This window comes from Drosophila grimshawi, unplaced genomic scaffold, assembly GCF_018153295.1.
Source record: "Drosophila grimshawi isolate 15287-2541.00 unplaced genomic scaffold, ASM1815329v1 contig_1367, whole genome shotgun sequence".
In the NCBI taxonomy this organism is placed as follows: Eukaryota; Metazoa; Arthropoda; class Insecta; order Diptera; family Drosophilidae; genus Drosophila; species Drosophila grimshawi.
The window spans coordinates 12,698,493-12,719,395 of NW_025062889.1; the positions used below are offsets into that span (position 1 = coordinate 12,698,493).

The 20,903-nt window shown below is 38.0% G+C and overlaps 1 protein-coding gene across 1 annotated transcript; it reads left to right on the forward strand.

Annotated features, from left to right (window-relative positions):
• Positions 1-254: 254 nt before the first annotated feature.
• On the forward strand, positions 255-19,203 carry LOC6559117 (alpha-amylase A). Its single transcript, XM_032734224.1, has 3 exons — positions 255-351; positions 17,461-17,715; positions 17,814-19,203. The coding sequence occupies exons 2-3, from the start codon at positions 17,539-17,541 to the stop codon at positions 19,119-19,121; spliced, it is 1,485 nt and encodes a 494-aa protein (XP_032590115.1). The 5' UTR covers positions 255-351; positions 17,461-17,538; the 3' UTR covers positions 19,122-19,203.
• Positions 19,204-20,903: the final 1,700 nt, after the last annotated feature.

Consider the following 20,903-nt stretch of genomic DNA (forward strand, 5'->3'; position numbering starts at 1 on the left):
AAGGGAGAGCGACAGCAAATGTCTTACTCTCGCTCACTCACGCGCCTGGGAGCGCCGGTTGCTACAAATAACTATGTAAGTACGTATTTAGTCTCTGTGTTAAGTGCTCTACTCCGCTCCTCCCTCCGACGAGCGTTAATCAGCGAGCACCCAAACGAATATTGCTCAGCACAAAGCGAGTGCTTGTGTCATTTGAGTGCTTTCTATTTGACTCAATTGCAAGGTTTCCTCCGATGATGATGAAGATCAGATCGGTCAGTCGGCTTCCGACACTTGTGCATCAGATACGTGCTAAAATAAATGTGTTTCGTAGCCCTTACAGCTTACATAAATAGATTGAGTTGAAGATCGGTAAATATACCCAGCAATTATTTATTGTTAATGTTTGAAACTAAGTTCAATTTAATGCAACGAATTTTATTAAATATTGTTATATGTATTTGTATATATTGTATATGTTTATATGTGAGTCCAAACAATAAAATTTGTTTTGATAATAATTTGTCATATCTCCAGTGCGCATTTCCAAAACAAATTTGTTGAACTTTTCAGTATATAGGAATTTATACTTACAGTCGAACTTCCCTAAAGTGAACTTGTGTATTGTGAAGTTTTCACTAATAATAAGTGACCTTAAACAGTTTTTTTTATTAAACGTATTTTGATACCCCTTTAATCTATTTTGATCGCCTTATAATGAATTGCCTTACAGTGAAATTTTTAATACAATGAACAGCTGCAAATTTAAGTCACGTCCGTTTTTGTCTCCATATAATAAATTTTTCCTAAACAATTTTAGTGTATATTTTAAAGTAAATTACCTGTATATTACTTGAGGAAAGATATCTTACTTAATATAACTGGCATATTAACTCAAATAAGTATATAGATAGTTAAGTTAGTTAAGTTGATGAGCTGGCAAACGACTTAATGTGGTTATGAATCCGGAAATGTGGCGACTTGTATGACTAGAATCCTGCTCGATTCCAGTCGGTAACAGCAGAGATGTCGCAAAGCATCTTGCAGAACTTGTACAGGTTTTGAACTAGATTTTGTAGCTGTGATCCAGATTGGAATCTAATATGTCCGCGACTGCAGAAGATGATCCTGAACACTAGAAACTTGTTGCTCGTGCTGAAGCTCAGCTCACTTAAAATAGCGGCAGACAAATCAAACAAGTCCTATCTAAAACAAGTTTTTTGCTGCTGCCTGTATCCAGAGAACAATTAGAAAATGTCGCTTCAAATGAGCATATCAATATAATTATGTGATTTTTCTGGTTTGGTCTGTATTCTGAAGTTCGACTGTATATATATACATTCATATGATATATATACAAACATATGTTACGCATATACAGAATGGGTGTACTTTTGTATACTAATATATATATTTAATGAAAGAATTTAATGAATGATGCAATAAATTGAAATATAAGTATGATGGAATTTATAAATTCTGTACAGACTTAAAATAATATGGAATACTGAAGTCGTGTGTACATTGTATATTGGAACTAAGTATGCGAATCGATCTTGTAAATTTGGTTGCTTGTATAACTCCATTTATAAATATATATTTTCATTCCTATTGATCTCTTACTCTCACACTCTCTTTTACTCTTTTACTGTATTCTTTTTACTGTACTCTTTCTTTCCCAAAAATTCTATTAATTGATATATTTCACAATTAGTTTCACTGCTAAAAAATCGATTGGCTCAATTTATTCTATCTCGAAAATGTATTCTTATATCCAACTGTCTATATTAATATTTTTATTATACATTTCACATTTATACTTTTAGTATAAGCAATTTAATTTTATGCAATCGATTTTGCTTGAATCAAACTCATTTCCACAATTTCACGCTAAGCCCTAAATGAATCGATTATTATTATTATTTCCAAAATGCCCCAAAACGATAAGATTTCAATTAATATTTAAGCGACCTGTCTCTTTCCCAATCTATCACTCTCTCGCTCTCGCTCTCTTTCATTTCTCAGACGTCGCAATAAAATAGAATATATTAAGTTACAGAAAGGCAATCGCAAGTCTTGAATTGCTACTTATTGCCAAGACGGGTGTCCTGAAATTGTTGCCGGTATGAAATGCATAACTCAAGTGAAGCTGCCTCACCTCACTTGCCACAGGCCACATACTTATGTATTTGCGTTACTTGTTTAGATGCGTGCTGCCCTCAGTTACACCCTAGACCGCACTTTTTAAGGCAAAATAAATAAAAAAAAAGAAGTATAAATTAAATTTTCATAGAATTTGGATTTTCTCTATTTTCTTTTTCATTTCTGTCACGCCCAAGACTGTTGCCAAACGCCTTACACATTTGCCGTTGCGTATACGCCTTCAATTCCAAGATGCTATTCTGTCTGTCTGTCTGTCTGCCTGAAGCCAAGTCGAATACACAATGCTTAAGTGTATGAATCTGTGAATACATATAGTATATGTATGTGTTTACAAGGCGTTGCCACCCATTTTGAATATTCGTAGACGTCTCAACTGAAGTTTGCCTGTGAACTATTGATGTCGCTGTTGCCATTGATGATGATGTTTATTACATTTGTTTTCGGGGGCTGGCTTCAACTTTTTGGTGCTGTGTGTGTGTGTATGTGTGTGTGGGTATTCCTGAGTGGGCGGTCGTTTTTCACTGATTGCCAAGCAACAATTTGCGAGTATACAGCCGGTTAACGATAACTGACAAACATAAAGCACAGATTAAACATGATACATTTTACGTCTGAACCTAATCGTATGCCTAAATGGCAGTTGCTATCAAGCACAGTGACACACCTCCACACAAACACGCACAAATTCGCGCACACACACACACACACACTCACACCCACACAAGCACACAGAGGCTCACGTATTTCTGAGCGTAATTAGAAAGTCAAACAAATTAGATTGATGGCATGACTGTCACTTAACCCACAGAACACAACGCCAGGCAGAAGCAGTTATCCTGTCTCGCTCTCTGCAGCCTAAAGCTGAGTGCGAATTGAAAACCAAGCTCACTTTCACAAACACACTCACACACACACACACACACATACACAAATACAATCACAAAGAGTATGGGAATGAGAAACACAAACGGAACCATCATCGAGCCGCATAACGAACGAAATCAAGAAGCTACTTCAATGCGAAAAACTGGTAAAAATATCGTTAGGGGTATTCGCTGTGTCCGTTTGCACTGTGTCATGTGTTTGTTGGCCTAGCCAGTTACTAAAGGTAGCTCGGCCTTTGCTAGACAGCAGACAGGACAACGAGGTAGCGACTGAGAGAGGGGTGGGGTGGGCTTGGTGGGAGGCAGGTGGTAGAAGTGATAGGTGACAGGCAAAGTGAATTTAATACAGAGTGCCTTGAGCATTTCAATGACTACGTTGCTGAGGCAGCGTCTTTGTCTGTATGTGTGCGTCTACGTTGACTTTTGCCTTCCAGGAAATAAGGGATACCAGTCCTTGGGCATAGTCAAAGCATGAAACTTGTTTGCTCTTCGTTAATATACTACAAAAGTATCAAAGTGGGGTAAATAATTTGTAACGAAGAAAGGTATACTAGTATTGTTTTTTATTAAGCTATCCTGTTAACATTTTTTTTTATATTTGTAGTTACTATGATTTGTAATTTAATTTGTAGTTGTAATTTAAAATTGAATTTTCATTTTATATTGAATATATAAATTAAAAGAAAATAATCGTGTAGTAAAAAATCAACTTAAAAGTTAATATTTTCTCGTTTACTTCAACAAATGAAATTTATTTGTAATCCGAGCGATGGCTTATTCATTTTTTATTTCATGTAATTTTCTATTTCAACAAGGAAATAATTATGTGCCTTGGACTAATAAAATGTTGTAGATTTCTCTGCAAAGAAAATCGCAAATCAATATCAAGTTGATATCTTGTTACTTGACCAGATAAAGTCTAATAGAAAAATATCAATTAATCCCTTATACCGCTTTTTATTTGTGCAGTTTCAGTATTTCAGTACAAATGCGTTCGCTTACAGGGCATCTTTTAGTCGCGGTCTATTGACTGTTTCGCTTTTACTTGCACTGCCTACTTATTTGTACTCGTTTTCTGTACTCTCAGCACTTCGAGTGTTCTCTAATGACATCACAAACTTGATATATCCCCCGTTTGATAGGGCAAGCCTCAGAGACATATCTGCCACTGCTGCTGGTGTTGGCGGTGGTGTGATGCCTGCTGCTGGCTGTTTCATTTACACCAAGGCATTTTATTTTCACTTTTTTTATTTTTATTTTATATACATACATATATATTTATTTTTTGCGCAAGTTCAACGATGGGTGAATGAGGACGTTAGAACTCAGCTTTGTACTGCTGTCTGTGTGTGGTGCGTTCGTGTGCATTTTGTAAGCTTAATTGAAAATTGAGTGCTTAACTTTGATTTTGTTTTCGACGGAAGCGCCACTTGAACTCAACTCCGTCACCAGCTACTCTGCCATGGCTGACTGACTGACTGGCTGGCTGAGTGCCGCGCCGCCTGATTGCTGTGTGTGTGTGTGCGGCTTCTGCCACAGTGAATATTGCACATTGTGACCCAACAAAAACCAACATACATACACACATACACATACACAAGCTCAGCGGGTGCGAGCCCGCACATATATATTTTTTTTTTTACACCTTACATTTTTGTTTTCTCGCAGTGGCTGGTTGTCGATAGGTTTTCTGTGTGTGTGTGTTTTTTTTTTTTTTGTATTGGGCTCTTGTTGTTGCTGTAGTTTGTTTTAAAATTGACAAATTGACTTGTTGGCTCTGGCACGCCCCCGTTGCTATTTTCGGTTCAATGTTTTTTCGCCCCGCCGTTCAAAGTGAATTCATTAAACACTTTAAAACACAGCATGCCCCTTATCCTCGCGGATTTTCGAGGATTTAATGTTTGAGCGTGTGCAAATGCAAATCTAATTGTTTTAACCTAGAGCTGGTGTCAAACAATTATTAGTGGCGGTGGTTTAGAACTATTATAGTAGTCCTCTTTAATTAAATAGTTGCCATGCTTTTGACCATACATAATTACAAGCGGTCAGCGGCACTCATTAAATGCAATTAGTACATCAGCGGAGTTATATTAGCGGGCCCCAAGGATCGCAGCTTGACACTCGACCAGTGCTGCTAAAATAAGGGCTTTCCAATGACCCAACTGGCATATCTTACAGCACCACCCACTGTGTGGTTACGTGGCTGGTTGGGTTGATAGAGTACAGCGCAAGGTTGTTAGTTGTTGACATATGCAAGTGCTGAATTTTTCTTCGTACTTTTCGTTTTGTTTGTATTTACTCAAATGCCAGTTGTTGTTTAATTATGTACCAGTATCTAAACATAATGTGTTTGTATTTGCATTTGCCCCAGCTGCCACTCAGTTAAGTTGGCTTTAGCATATTTGAGTGTCCGTTGAATCCAAGCAGTCGCAGTAAATAAATGACCCATGACAAAAAATAAATAAACCACATAAAGCCAAACACACTTGTAGTAGTTGCCTATCTAAACATTTGCCAGCACTAATTACAAACAGCGACAACTGCAGGTTGCTCATTTATCATGGGAATTATCGGACCTAGCATAAATAATGCTAAACCCCAGCAACACCAAATAACTTCAACTTCAACTACTGCAACTTCATGTTAGTTAGGCATTGACCACAAAAAACATTTTACTTATGTGCTTCTGCGGTTGCCTTGCCTTTTGTGGTTGCCATTGGAAACCAGGTCAGCATTGTCCATTAAATAATATGTTATATTTCATATATATGTATGTTATTATTTAAGCAGCATTGAATAGCATTCCTACATGCATATATATTTAGTGCTGTTTAGATAAAAGAACAACTGCAGTTATACTGAAGACAAACAACTGCAATTGTGGCTTCTGCAAAACCATAAACATCGAACATTTAAAAAGACCATTCTACAGATATGTGGGATTTCTTATAGGAGTCAAACAAATAATCCGACCAACTTTTTCTATGGGAGCTATATAATATAATGGTCAGATCCCGCCACCTTCTTAGTCATAAGTGACCGAAGCCAAAAGATATCCGTCTCTTGCAAGTTCTATCAACAAAAAAAGTTATGCAACAAAATATGAAAAACATGGTGGAATCAATAACTAGATTAAACATTTTTCAGTTTTGTTAATGTTGTAGTTGTGGAAAACTTAAGAACTTCACTTAGAGAACAATTGTTGACTAAAAAGTATTTTTGTTTTGTTTATTTTAAAGAGTACGAGAAATCTTACATAAATTCTGTTATTTTCCACTTCTTTTCTATCTATTCCTGTTTTATTTCCATGCTATTTTCTTTTATTTAAATGTTCCTATGAAAATTTCTTCTTTAATTTAAATTGTCCTATGAAACAACTACTATCTTAATAGAACTATAATAGAGAATATCATCAATCACATATTCTGGGAAATGTGAGCTAAATAATTATATAGGTTCGTGATTATGGTCGTAGAAAACTTCCTTTTTGAAGTTGTCTACATGCACACTACGTCAGCATTATTTCCACCACTAACCCGATTTCATGCTCAATCTAAATGAATAGACAAGCAGACACACACACCTATATATATATATACAAATAAATATTCTATGAACGTGCTTATATACTTTTATAAATGAGTACACATAAAAATCACAATGCGCACTTTGAAATAGCTAGGTGAATAAATGTTAGACGTTGACATGCTTGATAAGGTCACCAGGTAGTGCAAACAAACAAAACAGCATCACAACACAGATGACACACATTCATTGGGTTTGGGGTGGCTGCACACCCACGACAACCTCATCCTTTAAGGCTGGTGGCATCATCGTCATCAACATTAGCAACATCATTGAGAATAAATGCCACAGCAACGGGCTGCGCATTCAAGTGACTTAATTAAACGTTTTCCTGGCACAGATAAATGCCAAGGTATGTGCGGATATGCGTGTGTATGCGTGTGTATGTGTGTGTGTGTGTGTGTGTGTGTGTGTGTTGTGTGCATGAGAAAGTGTGTGTAGGGAAATCTTCAGAAGCCTACACCTGCGCCAGACGCAGACTAGTTGAAAGCTGGCTCAGACAGTGGCAATGTAACCGTTAGAGTGAATGATGGCAAGTACGAGTGTGTCTCTGTGTGTATTTGTGTATCTGTGTGTGTGTGTGAGTGAAGCACGTTCTTATAAATTGCACACGCACACAGTTAGAAGGTGCTTGAATCTTCAATCTATTTGAAATTAATGCACGACACAGCACCCCAAGGTCGACTACAGGTCGTCGTTCAGACAGCCTGAGCCCGAGTGACTCTGGCCCACTAAGTGGGCTTATAAAACTAAAACAGTGCGTGCTGCTCGAATCCCTTTCTGGCTGTTGCCCCATTTAGTGTACGGCTACTTCTGAAAATGTGCCACAAACTTTCATCTCTTGGCAAAAGTGCATTATTAACACTTCAGCACAGCGCAATGAAAGAATATTGTATACACGTTTTGGCTGCTAAACCAAACTATAAGCAAACCGTAAATATAGGAATGGAGGGACGCCCAACTACGTCATCACCAGCTTTTGAGAACTACAAGTATTGGCTACTCACCTTCGATGCAAGCCATAAGTGGAGCGTGGCGCTGCGATTCCGTAAATCTCAATACAACTTTTATATTTCTAGTTATGCGCTTGCCGGGGGCATAAATATTTTTTAGCAAAGTATGTGACACCTTAAAAAAAAAACAAATAATTCAAAATTACGGTATGTTTTTTAAATTTCTAAACAAAAATCTATATTATTTAGTCTTTATAATTGTAAATAATATTTTAATTACCTTGTTTGACATAGTATTAATTCAAATTTTTGAAAATCTTAATAAAAATTTATTAATTTTGGTACTGTACTATTTTCTTTAGTTGACAAAGGATAATTTCATGATATTATTTTAATTTTCTTGTTTGTCTTAGTATTACTTGTTTATAATATATTAGAACCTTTTAAAAGTATGTATTCAATTCGAAATTGAGAATTAAACTTAACAAATGTATATTTATATTTCATTTAATTATTTCAAAAAACTTGTCATTGTATTCGTTTATTTTTTGTTCGCATTTCAATACTGCAAGGGTATTTAAACTTCGTCAGGCAATTGGCAAGAGTCCTCTTCTGTTCTGGTTTATTTTTAACATGGCGCTGCCTCAACTTTTTAACGATAAACTATAACGGCGCATAAAAAGACTGTGCAAAGTTGGCAGCAGCAAAGTTTTTTAGCAGAAATTTCCTGCTAACGATCAAGTTTCCTTCTTATTCATTTTTCCTTTTTTTTTTTTTTTTTTGCAAAAGCAGCACGTGGCAAACATGAATAGGGCCGGAGAGCTGAGACTTGAAAATTGGCCGCATTTGTGTATTTGCTGGCAGCAGACTGCGATTCTGCAGCCATACGCCGTGTGAGTGTTCAGCCATTTCACTTAAAATTGTTTGGCAGAAGTTGTGCTGGTCGTCTGCTGTCGATTGACCATTTAATTCAAATTTATGTGTAAGTGTTCTAAAAATATCATATATATATATATATAAATAAATAATTAAATCAAATGCATTTAATACCGCCATTTGCCGGTTGCTACTTGCATCTTGCTGTCGCATGTGGCAAGCCGATAAGCAACATCCGAAATTCACTTTTCGCCACCCCCTTTGTGTGCTCTGTTTACATTGTGCTTGCCAGCTGCAGTGTGGCCAAACTGATAAGCTGCTGTTGCCACGCACATTCATTTGATATGCGATATGCTAGCTTTTATACACACATATAATTTCAATGTTCTTGCTACGAAAATGCGTGCATTTGTTTGATAACTGCAACGAGCACTCGCATCTTACCACTTGCATCTTCAACTCGTGTCCACCACTCGGGTAAACAGTTTAAAGCCAAAAACTTTTGCATCGTGTGCGCATACCTTCGAAATAATTAAGACTTTTTGTGCGCACAGCCTGCAACTGTGGCCATTACGTGCCGCAAGCGACATCAGTGCTAAATATGCTAAGCACTTTTGTTCAGGTGTGTTGGCATGGGGGAGGTGGGTGGAGGAAGGCTCTAGGCGACAACGCAGCCAATATGCAGTTGGGCATTGTAGGGCCAGGTTAGAGCCTGCCACTGCAAGGACGGAATACAGCTGCCTCACTTTTTATGGCCTGCTGCCCACCTGCCTGCCTCACTGACTGTTTTTGTTAACTGCTGTTGACGCTCATGGTTTATTCATGAAGCTGCCTCTGCCCAACTGTCACGTCTGGCTGGCCGGTGTGTGCTGACCAATTGCGTTTCAAAATGAGTCGGCGGTTAGTGATTGCCTGTTAGCATATGAGTATAGCACACACACACACACACACACACACTGACACACATATACCCTCTCTGTCTCTAATAGTCATTGTAACAACTACACCCCCGCATCTCCGTTTGATAATTCGTTTTGCCCTGATTTCAGTATTTTTGGTGATTTGCATGCAAACAGCTTCTCCGGCCTCTAGCTCTTCCATAACTCTGAGTTTATTTCAAAATATTTTGCTATTGCATTAAAGTCAAATAATTCAATGTTTAATTGGTTCATACCCGTGTCCATTCAAAATTATAGATAGATTACTACTCACCCGCTGTCAAAACAGTTGCCGCTTTTTTCCATCGCGTATTCCCAATGTGGTTCACTGCAATTCTGCAGCTATCTGAACTTAAAACAGTTTTTGTTCTTCTGCTTTCGTTTGACTGCTTTGCGCATGAGAATCATTTGGACATTTGATTGTCAGAAGAATGCCATAAATGTTTCCACTTCAGTTGTGAATAAGAAGCACACCATTTTCACAAGAGAAAAACGGTTGTTCGATGAATGCACAATTTTAAAATACTTATCCTTATTAGGCGGAGAACATAAATTATAGTAGGCAAGAGATACTTAAAGATTTTATCAATATTAATTATAAAACTTGTCATTATTATCTGTTGGCATTACAACTACATTTAAGTCCAATGCAAAGACTGGAAATGATTTATTTTCAAAAAAATTAAAGTTGCTTCGTTGGCATCATAAAATTCTGTTTTTTTTTTTTTTGTATTACATTAAAAGCACTTGCAGGAAATTACATTTATGCTTCGTACTTTTAGTGACATTTTTGTACGCACACTCAGACAGATAAATCAAAATTCATTTTATTTGATTTGATTTATTTACCGTAATTCACGTATCTGTATTGACAGGGCGACCCAAGTAAATCCCTGTCCAAATAGTGTGCCATAAATTGAAAATGGCGGCCACGTGACAGCCAAAAGCTGACGAAAAACAGGAACGCAAAAGAAATAAAAACACCAAAAAAGTTGCAGAAAGAGTGGCCAGTAACGAGTATATCAATAGATGGGCCTCACTACGCTCGTAACTAGTTGATGTGACTGTGACCCATAAGCCCAAATCGGTCAACGAGCGTGGCTTTATGTTTATTTGATGCTCATAACGCGCTGCTCTTGTTGTTGTTATTGTTGTTGCTGCTGCTGCTGCTGTTGCTGTTGCGTTTGGCTTTGCCATAAAATTGATTGTTCTGCTGCGACATAGTGGCGAATGTCAGGCGCTCAATTCCACGATTTCCTCATTTGCTATTGTCTTTCGACATTTCTGGAAATGTTTTTTTTTTTTGTTTTTAGCTTTTTTGTATCTATTTGGCTTGTTGTCGTTTCGTCGATGTCAGCCAGCGGCTGCAGTTTGCTTTGGCCACTAGAATTTTGTGCTCAATTCCTACAATTGAACTTATGACATGCAATTTGTGCCGATATTAAGACAAATTGAATGCTTACGGCTCTGTTATCATTGCCCATAAGCATTGCCGCCATAAATTGGCAAAGTCCTCGGGCGCATTAAAGTGCTGATTCCAAATCAATGATGGGACTTATGCATCTGGCTATAAGTATACTAAAACTATCGCTCATAAATCCCAGAGAACTGCATTCGGTTATCCTTTGATTCAGGGACGGAGCACTTCAATAACAGTGCCAAGAATACAATACTCCGAAATACACACAGTTCGTTCCGTAATAACAAACTATACTACTCAATTTCCCCGCTTTCCACATTTCTCTTCACCTCAAATTTCAATTTTCCATTTTCTGTGCTTAAATACAATTTTTCGCAGCTATTTTCAAATGTTCGGTTTTTGAGTGCCTCTGCTGGCTTAAAACGTATCCTTGTTTTATGGTCATCATCGGTGCAATGAAATTTCATTTACTTCCCCTGCTTCCCTTTAGCTGAACTCTACTTCTCTACTCTGTATAGTAGTCGTATGCGTGTGTGGCTAACCACCTTTCATTGCTGCGGTCACAGGTCGGACTACTCTTTATTCGCTCTGAATTCCTTAAATGCACTTTTACTAAAAGTTGTATGCATTTGTTGGCACTGTTTGTGGGCGAAAATTGAAGCAGAGGTTATTTTTGTCTTGCGAAAGATACCACATTTTTGGCTATTTTACCTGGTTTCAAGTGAAGACTTGATAGACTCCAGATAAGAGTATAACAATATAAATAAAAAAAAAATTAAAAATATAATAGAGTATCTTCAAGTTGATCAGTTGCCATTGAAACCTGTTTAACTGTTTTAATATTATAATAAGATTTTTTGATTTTTATTCCATTAACATTTTGTGTGGATCCAGAGTCCGCTATCGAAATGTACGCAATTTAATTGTATATTTTTTATGGAAACCTGTGCCATTTGTTTTGCGGTCCTTTTCACATTTTAATGCCTTATAAACAAAATGCCGGGTTTTTTTTTTTAATGTATTTTAAATTAATTGCATATAAAATTTACACAAAATGGTTGAAAAGAAAATGTAAAAAAAAAGTGCAGCTGAATGTGAAATGTGGAAAATCATCTGTCAAATGGTTTCACATATGTATATATACGTATATGTATGTAAAGGCAAAAATTGCAACATTGCAATGTGTTTGTGTTGATAATCCCTGAAGCTCGTAATACACGAGGTGTTCATCATCAGCTTGCTGAAATGCCACAAACCGGGTGGGAAACAGTGTTGCGCATCAGTGAGCACGGACAGATTGCAATCGTTTTGAAGATGGGAGCGTGTCAAATTTTTGTTTAACAGGCACGCTTAGCAATTCGATCAACTCGAAAAAAACGCTTAGATTTTTTGCCAAAAATGTTTAATTTATTTTGTGGGTTGTATTTTATTTTACTTGAATACAAAGCCAAATAATTTTAAATGGTTATACTAATTTTACTTTACGAAAGTTGGTAAAAGATCGAGATAAATAAACTGTGTAAGTCAGATATGGCTGATTCCGTGAAAAAACGAGAAAAAATCAATTTTATACAGAATAATTAAAAGTTAACGTACCTTTGTATAGAAACTATGGAAACAGCACAGCTTAATAATGAAACTCAGATGGTATTTTTCCCAAAACTGGGTATTTTATTGCAGACTTAATAAAGGTAAACCTTAAGCAACTGTTGCATACAAACTATAGATTTAACCTAAACAATCTTTGTGCTTATGAATCTATCAGATGCTTTTTTTTAATCATTTCAAAGCAAAAATATAATAAATCCTTAGGCACCACTGTGCGATGCTGTGTCCTTATACAAGTTTTATTTTAAAATCGACATAAAAAATACAGATCGAAGCTTGTTTTCATTTTGCTTTGGCACTCAAAAACATATTTCATTTTAACCATAGCACATCATATTGAATGGGCAAAAACACGACACACGCTTGTAGAGAATTGTTTTTCCTTATGCTCTCACATTTGTAGCATGAATTGAATTTAAGAATGTGATTGAAAATAAAATCGGCTTAAAGACCAGTCACCGGGAACAGAACTTGGCGCTGGCTTTGGCTCTTTGTTTTTAATGACTCGTTGCTATTGTTTGGCTTTTGTCGTTGTCGTTTTCATTGTTGGCATAGTCGTAGACGTAGCCGTTGGCTTTTGAGTGGCATGCGTCCAAGTAATTTTAATTCTATTACCCATTATAGGAGAAAATTCTGCAACGCGAGCCGCTCTCTGAAGTACTGCTGCTGCTGCTTGCTGATGCTGTGGATGCTGCAACTGGAGCTGCACTTAATTTCTATTATAATGATGACATGCCGTCTGCAAGGCAGTCGCTCCTATACGCTGCCCAGCAGTCAGCCCAGTCACGCCCCAAACGCCCACCAAATACCCACACGTAGCCATATATACGGGCATGCGAATGTTGCTGGCGCTGGCATTGCCATATTATTTTTTTTTCCTATATATGTATTTTATTCTGCGCTCTTAATTTTTGCCATTTGGCGACACGATGCGACGCGACGCTTCCGCTTTTATGAACATTTAGATGCAAAGTTTCTGGCATAAAAATGGCGTGGCAGATAATTTTCATAATTTTCAACTACATTTCATTGTGCAACTGTGTGCGGGCGTTGGCGTTTGGCTACGGGGGCGTGGCCCAACCCCGTCCCGGCCCGGCCAGGCCTCGCCGTGGCCAGTCGCAGTCGGTTTCGCTCGTTATTCTCAGTTTTATTTTCGTGTGACACTAAAAAGGAAGCCAAAAGTCAAAGTCGCTGCTGCAGCGTCAAAGTTGGGTTTTATTAGCTCGCTGCTTGCATCTCAGAAAACCGATGCAACTAAATTGTACCCTGTAACTGTAACAACTGTACTAAATGTTAGCCAGAAAGTTTTACTTTCTTTAATTCTTATTTAATAGTTTTAGAAAAAATTGTAAACTGGGTTCGCCAATGAAGAGTCCACTTCTAATAATTTGGCATATCTTTGAAGATAAATAAGTAGAAACAGAGACTGACTAACTCCTATTTTTTATTAGAAAAGTGGAGTCAACTTATGATTTTTTCTATTTTCTACTGTCTGTTACATATTTATACAAAATGATCAAGGCATTTGGAATTCATTTTAAACAGTTGACAGGGTATAGCAAGTGCAGCGGCAGTGGCAGATTTTGTGTAGTCATTCAGATGTTAAACTGTAGACGAAAGTGTATTATATTTTATTAGCTGTGCTGGCAAATTTATACTGTTAAAGGGCTTGGAGCCGTTGGCTTCGCAATGACAAATTCTATAAGACATAGTGGGCAAGAGCGAAGCGCAGCCTGAAAGTATGCTATAAAATGGTGCAACGTGTTAAACGGTAAACACACTTCGCAACACGCATTGTGTGTGTGTGTGTGCGTGTGTGTGTATGGTGTGAATGTGTGAGTATGTTGTACTAGAATGCTTAGCATATTGCAAGCAAAACGGAAAATGCAACAGAGTTACGTAAAACACATTACGTGGCTGACTGGCGCCATCATACACATTTATGTCAATGTATTTCACATGTTGCCTCTGTCGATGGGTTGCAGTTAAGTGCTGCATGCAAACGGGTTTGTGATCCACACTTATTTTCTTAGTTTCTTATTTTCTTTTGCTATATTCATTTAACTATCCAGTAATTCGTTTGGCTCCTGCAAGTAATGAGAATATATGTAAAAATTGGCAGCAGTTCTATTTTGTCTCCATTTACTGTCAAAAAAACTTTTGCGACATTTTTGCATTATTTACACAATTTATATTATTAATTTTGGTTTAGTCACAGGCAGTTGATTCCGCAAATTTGTACTTGTTTCAATTTCATTGCGACAATCATAATAATGATAAGCAAGTTTGCATTTGCTTCATCAAATTGCCAGTAAATACACAGCAAAAGCCACTATCAAAATCAACAACTTTTACTCAATGCCATACAATTTAATTTAAATGTAAATTCATTTTTCACACATATACTGCAGAATGAATTTGGTATTGTAAAGTTTTAAGCTTACTTATCCAACTACATTTCAGAAGTCTGCCGCTTGTGGTTGCAGTTATAGATTGCCAGTTGGATGGAATGGGATGGGAATGAAAGTATAAATACTTGGATGATGTTAGGCGTGCGGCCACACCTTTTGAGCTTGGCGCAAAACTTGGGGCAGTGTCAGTTAGTTGGTAACGTATTTTGTTGCAGCAAACGTTTCCGCTTATAGAACTTTGTCATATCCGGCATTTGCTTACAATTCAAATTGGCTTGCCAGTCGGACACAGATAGAGAGAGAGAGAGAGAGAGAGAGAGGGAGAGGGAGAGAGAAGAAGAGAATGGGAGACACAGACAGTAAGATAGCATATTTCTTGATCCCAAGTTTTCGCAACAGAAAAGTTTTCAAATTCAGGTGTAATGTGCGGAAATGCTCACAGTCAGTTTCTCAGCTGTGTATACAGACTTTAAAGTAAATATTTGTACATTGACTTGACTTTCAAACAGCTTGTCTGTCTCCATCATTCTTCACATTTCGTTCTGCCTGCATATGTAAAATTATTTTGCATACAAATCAATATGCTCCATCACAAGTGTCACTTTTTCCACCGTTGTTGCACTGGCTTATATAATTTGATTGTCTGTACACTCTCACAGATACACACATAGACACTCACACACACACACACACACAGCTGATGCTTAGATATTTCATAAGCAAAAATATGGTTTAAGGTTTTTTGTTCGAGCACCTAACAAGAAATTTTCCCAGTTGCAAATGCATCAGTTGACTTCATTGTTCTCCAGCTGACAATTCCAAATTGTGTAAGAAACTGTTGGTCATATAGATTAAGACGAGTGCCACACCATAACATGACACACATGCCGTGTCATACGTAACGAGTACGTATTTCTTATCTCTCTGGCAGAGCGTTCGAAATAGTTTCACTTTGTAAATAAAAACAATTAAACTTGTAGTGCTTTGTGTTTTTTAATTGAAAACTTATCAAACATTTTCCACTCCGACTGCTGCACAAGACATTTCACTTGCGCATTTGAGATCAAATTATAATTATTTCAAGTTTCTGTTCTATTTGCCCAGTGCAGCGTGTATTTTTCACATTCAATTGTCTTTGAAGTGCCCATCCAATTATTGTCAGCTATTAATCAAAGTAGAGTATAATGTAGATATGTTGTACTTGGACATGATAAATTTTAGTTTATAGGTATATGTGATTCAATTTCACACATTTCAATAATGTAATCAAGAGTTATTCAGAATTGAAATTATTTAAGAAAATGCACCTCGTGTTCTTAAGTTATTTGTAGAGATTTCACTTGATTTAAATAAAAGCGCAGTTTGCAGATCATATTCAACTTTAGAACTTTGCAAGCAGTAAAATTGTTTTGTGACAAGAAGCCTCGAACTTAAAAATCGAATAAATTGTTATTTTGAATTCCAGTTTATGGCAGTCTTTGAAGTAAAGTTAATCACTCTATCGCAAAGATAATGACTAAAACTCGTGACTGCAGCGACCCACAATGCAAATGCAAATACCCAAAAATTAATCGTTTTGCTAATTAATTTTTGCGTCAACTATTTAGCAAATTAAAATTATAACAAAATACGCAGTTTTCTGGCAGAAACTGTAGGCGCTGATAAGCTGCAATGTTTTGCTGCTTCGCTTGCTAAAAATAATTAAAAAATATGATACATATATCTCAAAGTCTGTTTAAATATGTATTTATTAGTGAAGGTAATCGCAGCCAACGCAGATTGTAAAACATGCACTGATAAGCGTACCATAATGAAGTCTGCTGATTTGTATGCTATGAATTATGGCGATAAACGTATTTCCCTTTCATCAATATGTCATCGATAATGCTGTCTGCCAAGTCGGGTTGCCCCTATGACGAATTGCAGGTAATCGGTATTATTCGCATTTATTTATTGATCAACTTAGGTTCAAAAGTTCTCAGAATCCAGCAAGATTCTGATAATCAGAGCTAAATCAGCAAATGCAATGGTTGTGAAGCACACGCCTGCCATATAGATAACTTTCTGAGCCTTTTTTAAGTGAATGCTAAAATAAAAAATCCAACTTATTATATAACAACAATTTAAAGAAGCTTGAGCCATAAATTAAAAAAGTAAACTACTATTTCATATATGTCATAAAAGTTCTCTACTACTTGATTTTTAAATTTTTCCTGATGTATATTAAGTTACTATAAATTTGATATATTATTGTTATTTAATAGAATTAGTTAAAATATCAAACCATAATCAATATGAAAGCAAAGTCCGAAAGCATCAACTCATATTTATAATTTAGTAATGATACAACTTAACTAATAATTTATATAATAATAAATTATTGAAAAATATAAGTTGCAAGTTTAGATAATGATGTTTATTGATAGCTGGCAACTCTGACGCCAGCCCATGTGTATATCTAATCTTTGAGCCGCCCGACACTGTAGACCTCACTGCGTGTGTGTCCTCCCCCCATCTACAAATTGACATTGCGATAAGCGAAGAATTTGCATCACAAATCACTTACACCCCAAGCAAAGCCTATTGACCACCAACCACCAACTAGTATTTGATGTGTGATTTTCTTTTCTTTTCTTTCGCCAGAGAGTTTTTGCTTATAAAAGCTTGATTTGCGCCTTTGCTGGATTCAGTCTGGAACTGAGTTCCACATCAAGCAGCAGCATGTTTTTGACCAAAGGTCTGATTTGTATTGCCTTCGTGGCACTGGCCCATGCCCAGTTTGCCACCAACTACAAGAGTGGGCGCAACGGCATGGTTCACCTGTTCGAGTGGAAATGGGATGACATTGCGGCCGAGTGCGAGAACTTCCTGGGCCCCAACGGCTATGCTGGTCTACAGGTAAGCTATACGAATGAAATATCTAAACCTTTTTTACTTAATTACTTATTACAAAATTAAAAATAAAACATAATTCATGTAATTTCCTTGGCCCGTAGGTTTCACCTGTCAATGAGAATGCAGTGATTGGCGGTCGTCCCTGGTGGGAGCGTTATCAGCCCATTTCCTATAAGCTGACCACCCGCTCCGGTAACGAGCAGCAGTTCGCCAACATGGTCAGGCGTTGCAATAATGCTGGCGTCCGCACCTATGTGGATGTGGTGTTCAATCATATGGCCGCCGATGGCGGTAGGTCTGGTACTGGCGGCAGCAGTGCCGATCCCAGCATAAAGAGCTTCCCCGGCGTGCCGTTCTCCTCGCTGGACTTCAATCCCACCTGTGCCATTACCAACTATGCCGATCCCGCCAATGTGCGCAACTGCGAGCTGGTCGGCCTGCGCGACCTTAATCAGGGTAACGCCTGGGTGCGTGACAAGGTTGTTGATTTCCTCAATCACTTGATAGATTTGGGCGTCGCCGGTTTCCGTGTGGATGCCGCCAAGCATATGTGGCCCGGAGATTTGGGTGCCATTTATGGACGCCTCAAGAATCTGAATACCGATCATGGTTTCAACTCGGGTGCTCGTCCTTACATCGTGCAGGAGGTTATTGATCTGGGCAACGAGGCCATTAAGAAGTCCGAATACACTGGCATGGGTGCCATCACCGAATTCCGTCACTCCGACTCCATTGGCAAGGTGTTCCGCGGCAAGGATCAGCTGCGCTATCTGACCAACTGGGGCACCGCCTGGGGCTTTGCCGCCTCCGATCGTTCGCTTGTGTTTGTGGACAATCATGATAACCAGCGTGGTCATGGTGCTGGTGGTGCAGATGTGCTCACCTACAAAGTGGCAAGGAATTACAAAATGGCGTCAGCTTTCATGTTGGCCCATCCCTTCGGCACTCCACGCATCATGTCCTCTTTCGCATTCACCAACACTGACCAGGGACCACCGACCACCGATGGAAACAATATTGCCTCGCCCAAATTCAACAGTGACAAGTCTTGCAGCGGTGGCTGGGTGTGCGAGCATCGTTGGCGCCAAATCTACAACATGGTTTTGTTCAGGAATGCGGTCGGTGACGGTCAGTTGCAGAACTGGTGGGATAACGGAAAGAATCAGATTTCCTTTAGTCGTGGCAATAGGGGCTTTGTGGCCTTCAATAATGACAACTACGATTTGAATAGCTCGCTGCAAACTGGTCTCCCTGGCGGCACCTACTGCGATGTCATCTCCGGCCAGAAGAGCGGTTCCGGCTGCACCGGCAAGACCATCTCCGTTGGCTCCGATGGACGTGCCAACATCTCGATTCGCAACTCCGATGAGGATGGTGTTGTTGCCATTCATGTCAATGCTAAGTTGTAAGGTTTTATTTATTTCACTTAACCTCCACCTACTTGTATACAACAAGATTAGAGTCGTTCAGATTATATCAAAGCACATAAAAGAAGCTGACTTTCATTTTGTATGCCTGTTGCAGTGGTCTTAGCCCAATTTTAATCGAGTTCTAAGCCCTTTACCCAAGTGTCTTGGACAAAACTTTTTATCCCAACAAACAGCACAATAAAGCAGCGCATTTATGTGACTACAGAGTCCCAAGTGTGGACTCTTTAAAAAAACCAGCGAGATAAGTCGACTAAAAGATACCCAGTTCGTCAGCCAAAGCAAAAATCTATCACTATTGAGTTTGCAATAAAATAGCTCTTTATAATAGTTGCTATCATAGGTTTGAAAGCTGTTTTGCTTACATTTGAAAGCTCAACACAATCAGAAGTAATTACCGATAACCCATATCGAATGTGTGTTCTGTTTCTGAGAACATACAAATTGTTTCAATTTGAGCAGAGTGATTCATACAATTATGTTTCTCATAAATATTTCTATTTTTAGACGCTATATCTTTTACTGTCGCTATTGAAATATATATACACAATAAAACTCATTTTTAATGGGTACATAAAATTAATTAAATAGCACAATACACTGCGCTAGATGGGTCATCAGAGATTAGAGTCCATTACGCTGCTGACAAACGCAGGTGTAAGTTCTAAGGTGAAAGGTGAAAGCTGCAGAAATGGCTGCTGCTGCTTCTGATGAGGTCCCCAATCCATTGAAAATACTCAAGACTCAGCGTCAGTTTTCTAATGCTGATATACGCAATGAGTGGCCATAAAAACAAACATAAATATGAACCATTATCCGGCAACTTACATGCCAAACATATCGCACAACATTATCATTTGTCAGCACACCCTATCGTTTCTAAACTCTCCTCCCCACATCCCTCTAGCTGTTGTCGACTAGACATTCACAATGAGCACTCTTAGGTTTTGTAGCAAATTTTGTGCTTGGGTTATGGAAGTGCAAGCTATAGCATGCATTTAAATCCAAATAGAGCAAATAGACATTCAGCATGAATACAGCAGGAATACGAGCGAGTGGGTATCCTGTGCATGCTGAAATCCTTGTACGATTTTGTTGCATAAAAATATGCACTCATAACTTGTGACCATGATATGAATGAATGTGTGCAGCTCTATCAAAGGATTTTCATGTCATTTGCTAGAGGTCAAGTGAGTCGACAACAGCAGCAGCAACAGCTACAGGATACAGTCAGGACTATGGGTAATGTATGCATACAGTCAACTTGGCTTGCATTTTGTGAAAGTTTCCTGCTACTGCTCCAACTTCCTGACACACAGTCCGTGTGTGCGTATGTATGTTGTGTATTGTAAATATATACAAAACAGCGCATAATTCTTAATAAAGTCATAAAATTGCAAAGTAAATCAGTTTTTTCTGAGCGAACGCAGCGCAGATAAACTCGACTTTTTATTACGCAAAACGCAATTTTCATATGCTTCCAGGAGAGATTGTGATTTAGCAAGTATGTGTGTGTGCGTGTGTTGTGTCGTGTGTGCCAAGGCAAATCCATCTGCATAAAGAGGGCAAAAAAAAAAAAAAAAAATCACAAGTCGCATCAAACATTGTATATATACCAAAAGCCGTAGCATGTCTAGATTGCGGTTCTTTCTTATGGGTCCCTCGACTCGATGACTAACTCCAGGGCGACAGCCAAACTTTGAGGCATACTACACAAACCCACATATATACATATATATGTATATTATATACATGTATGGAGTG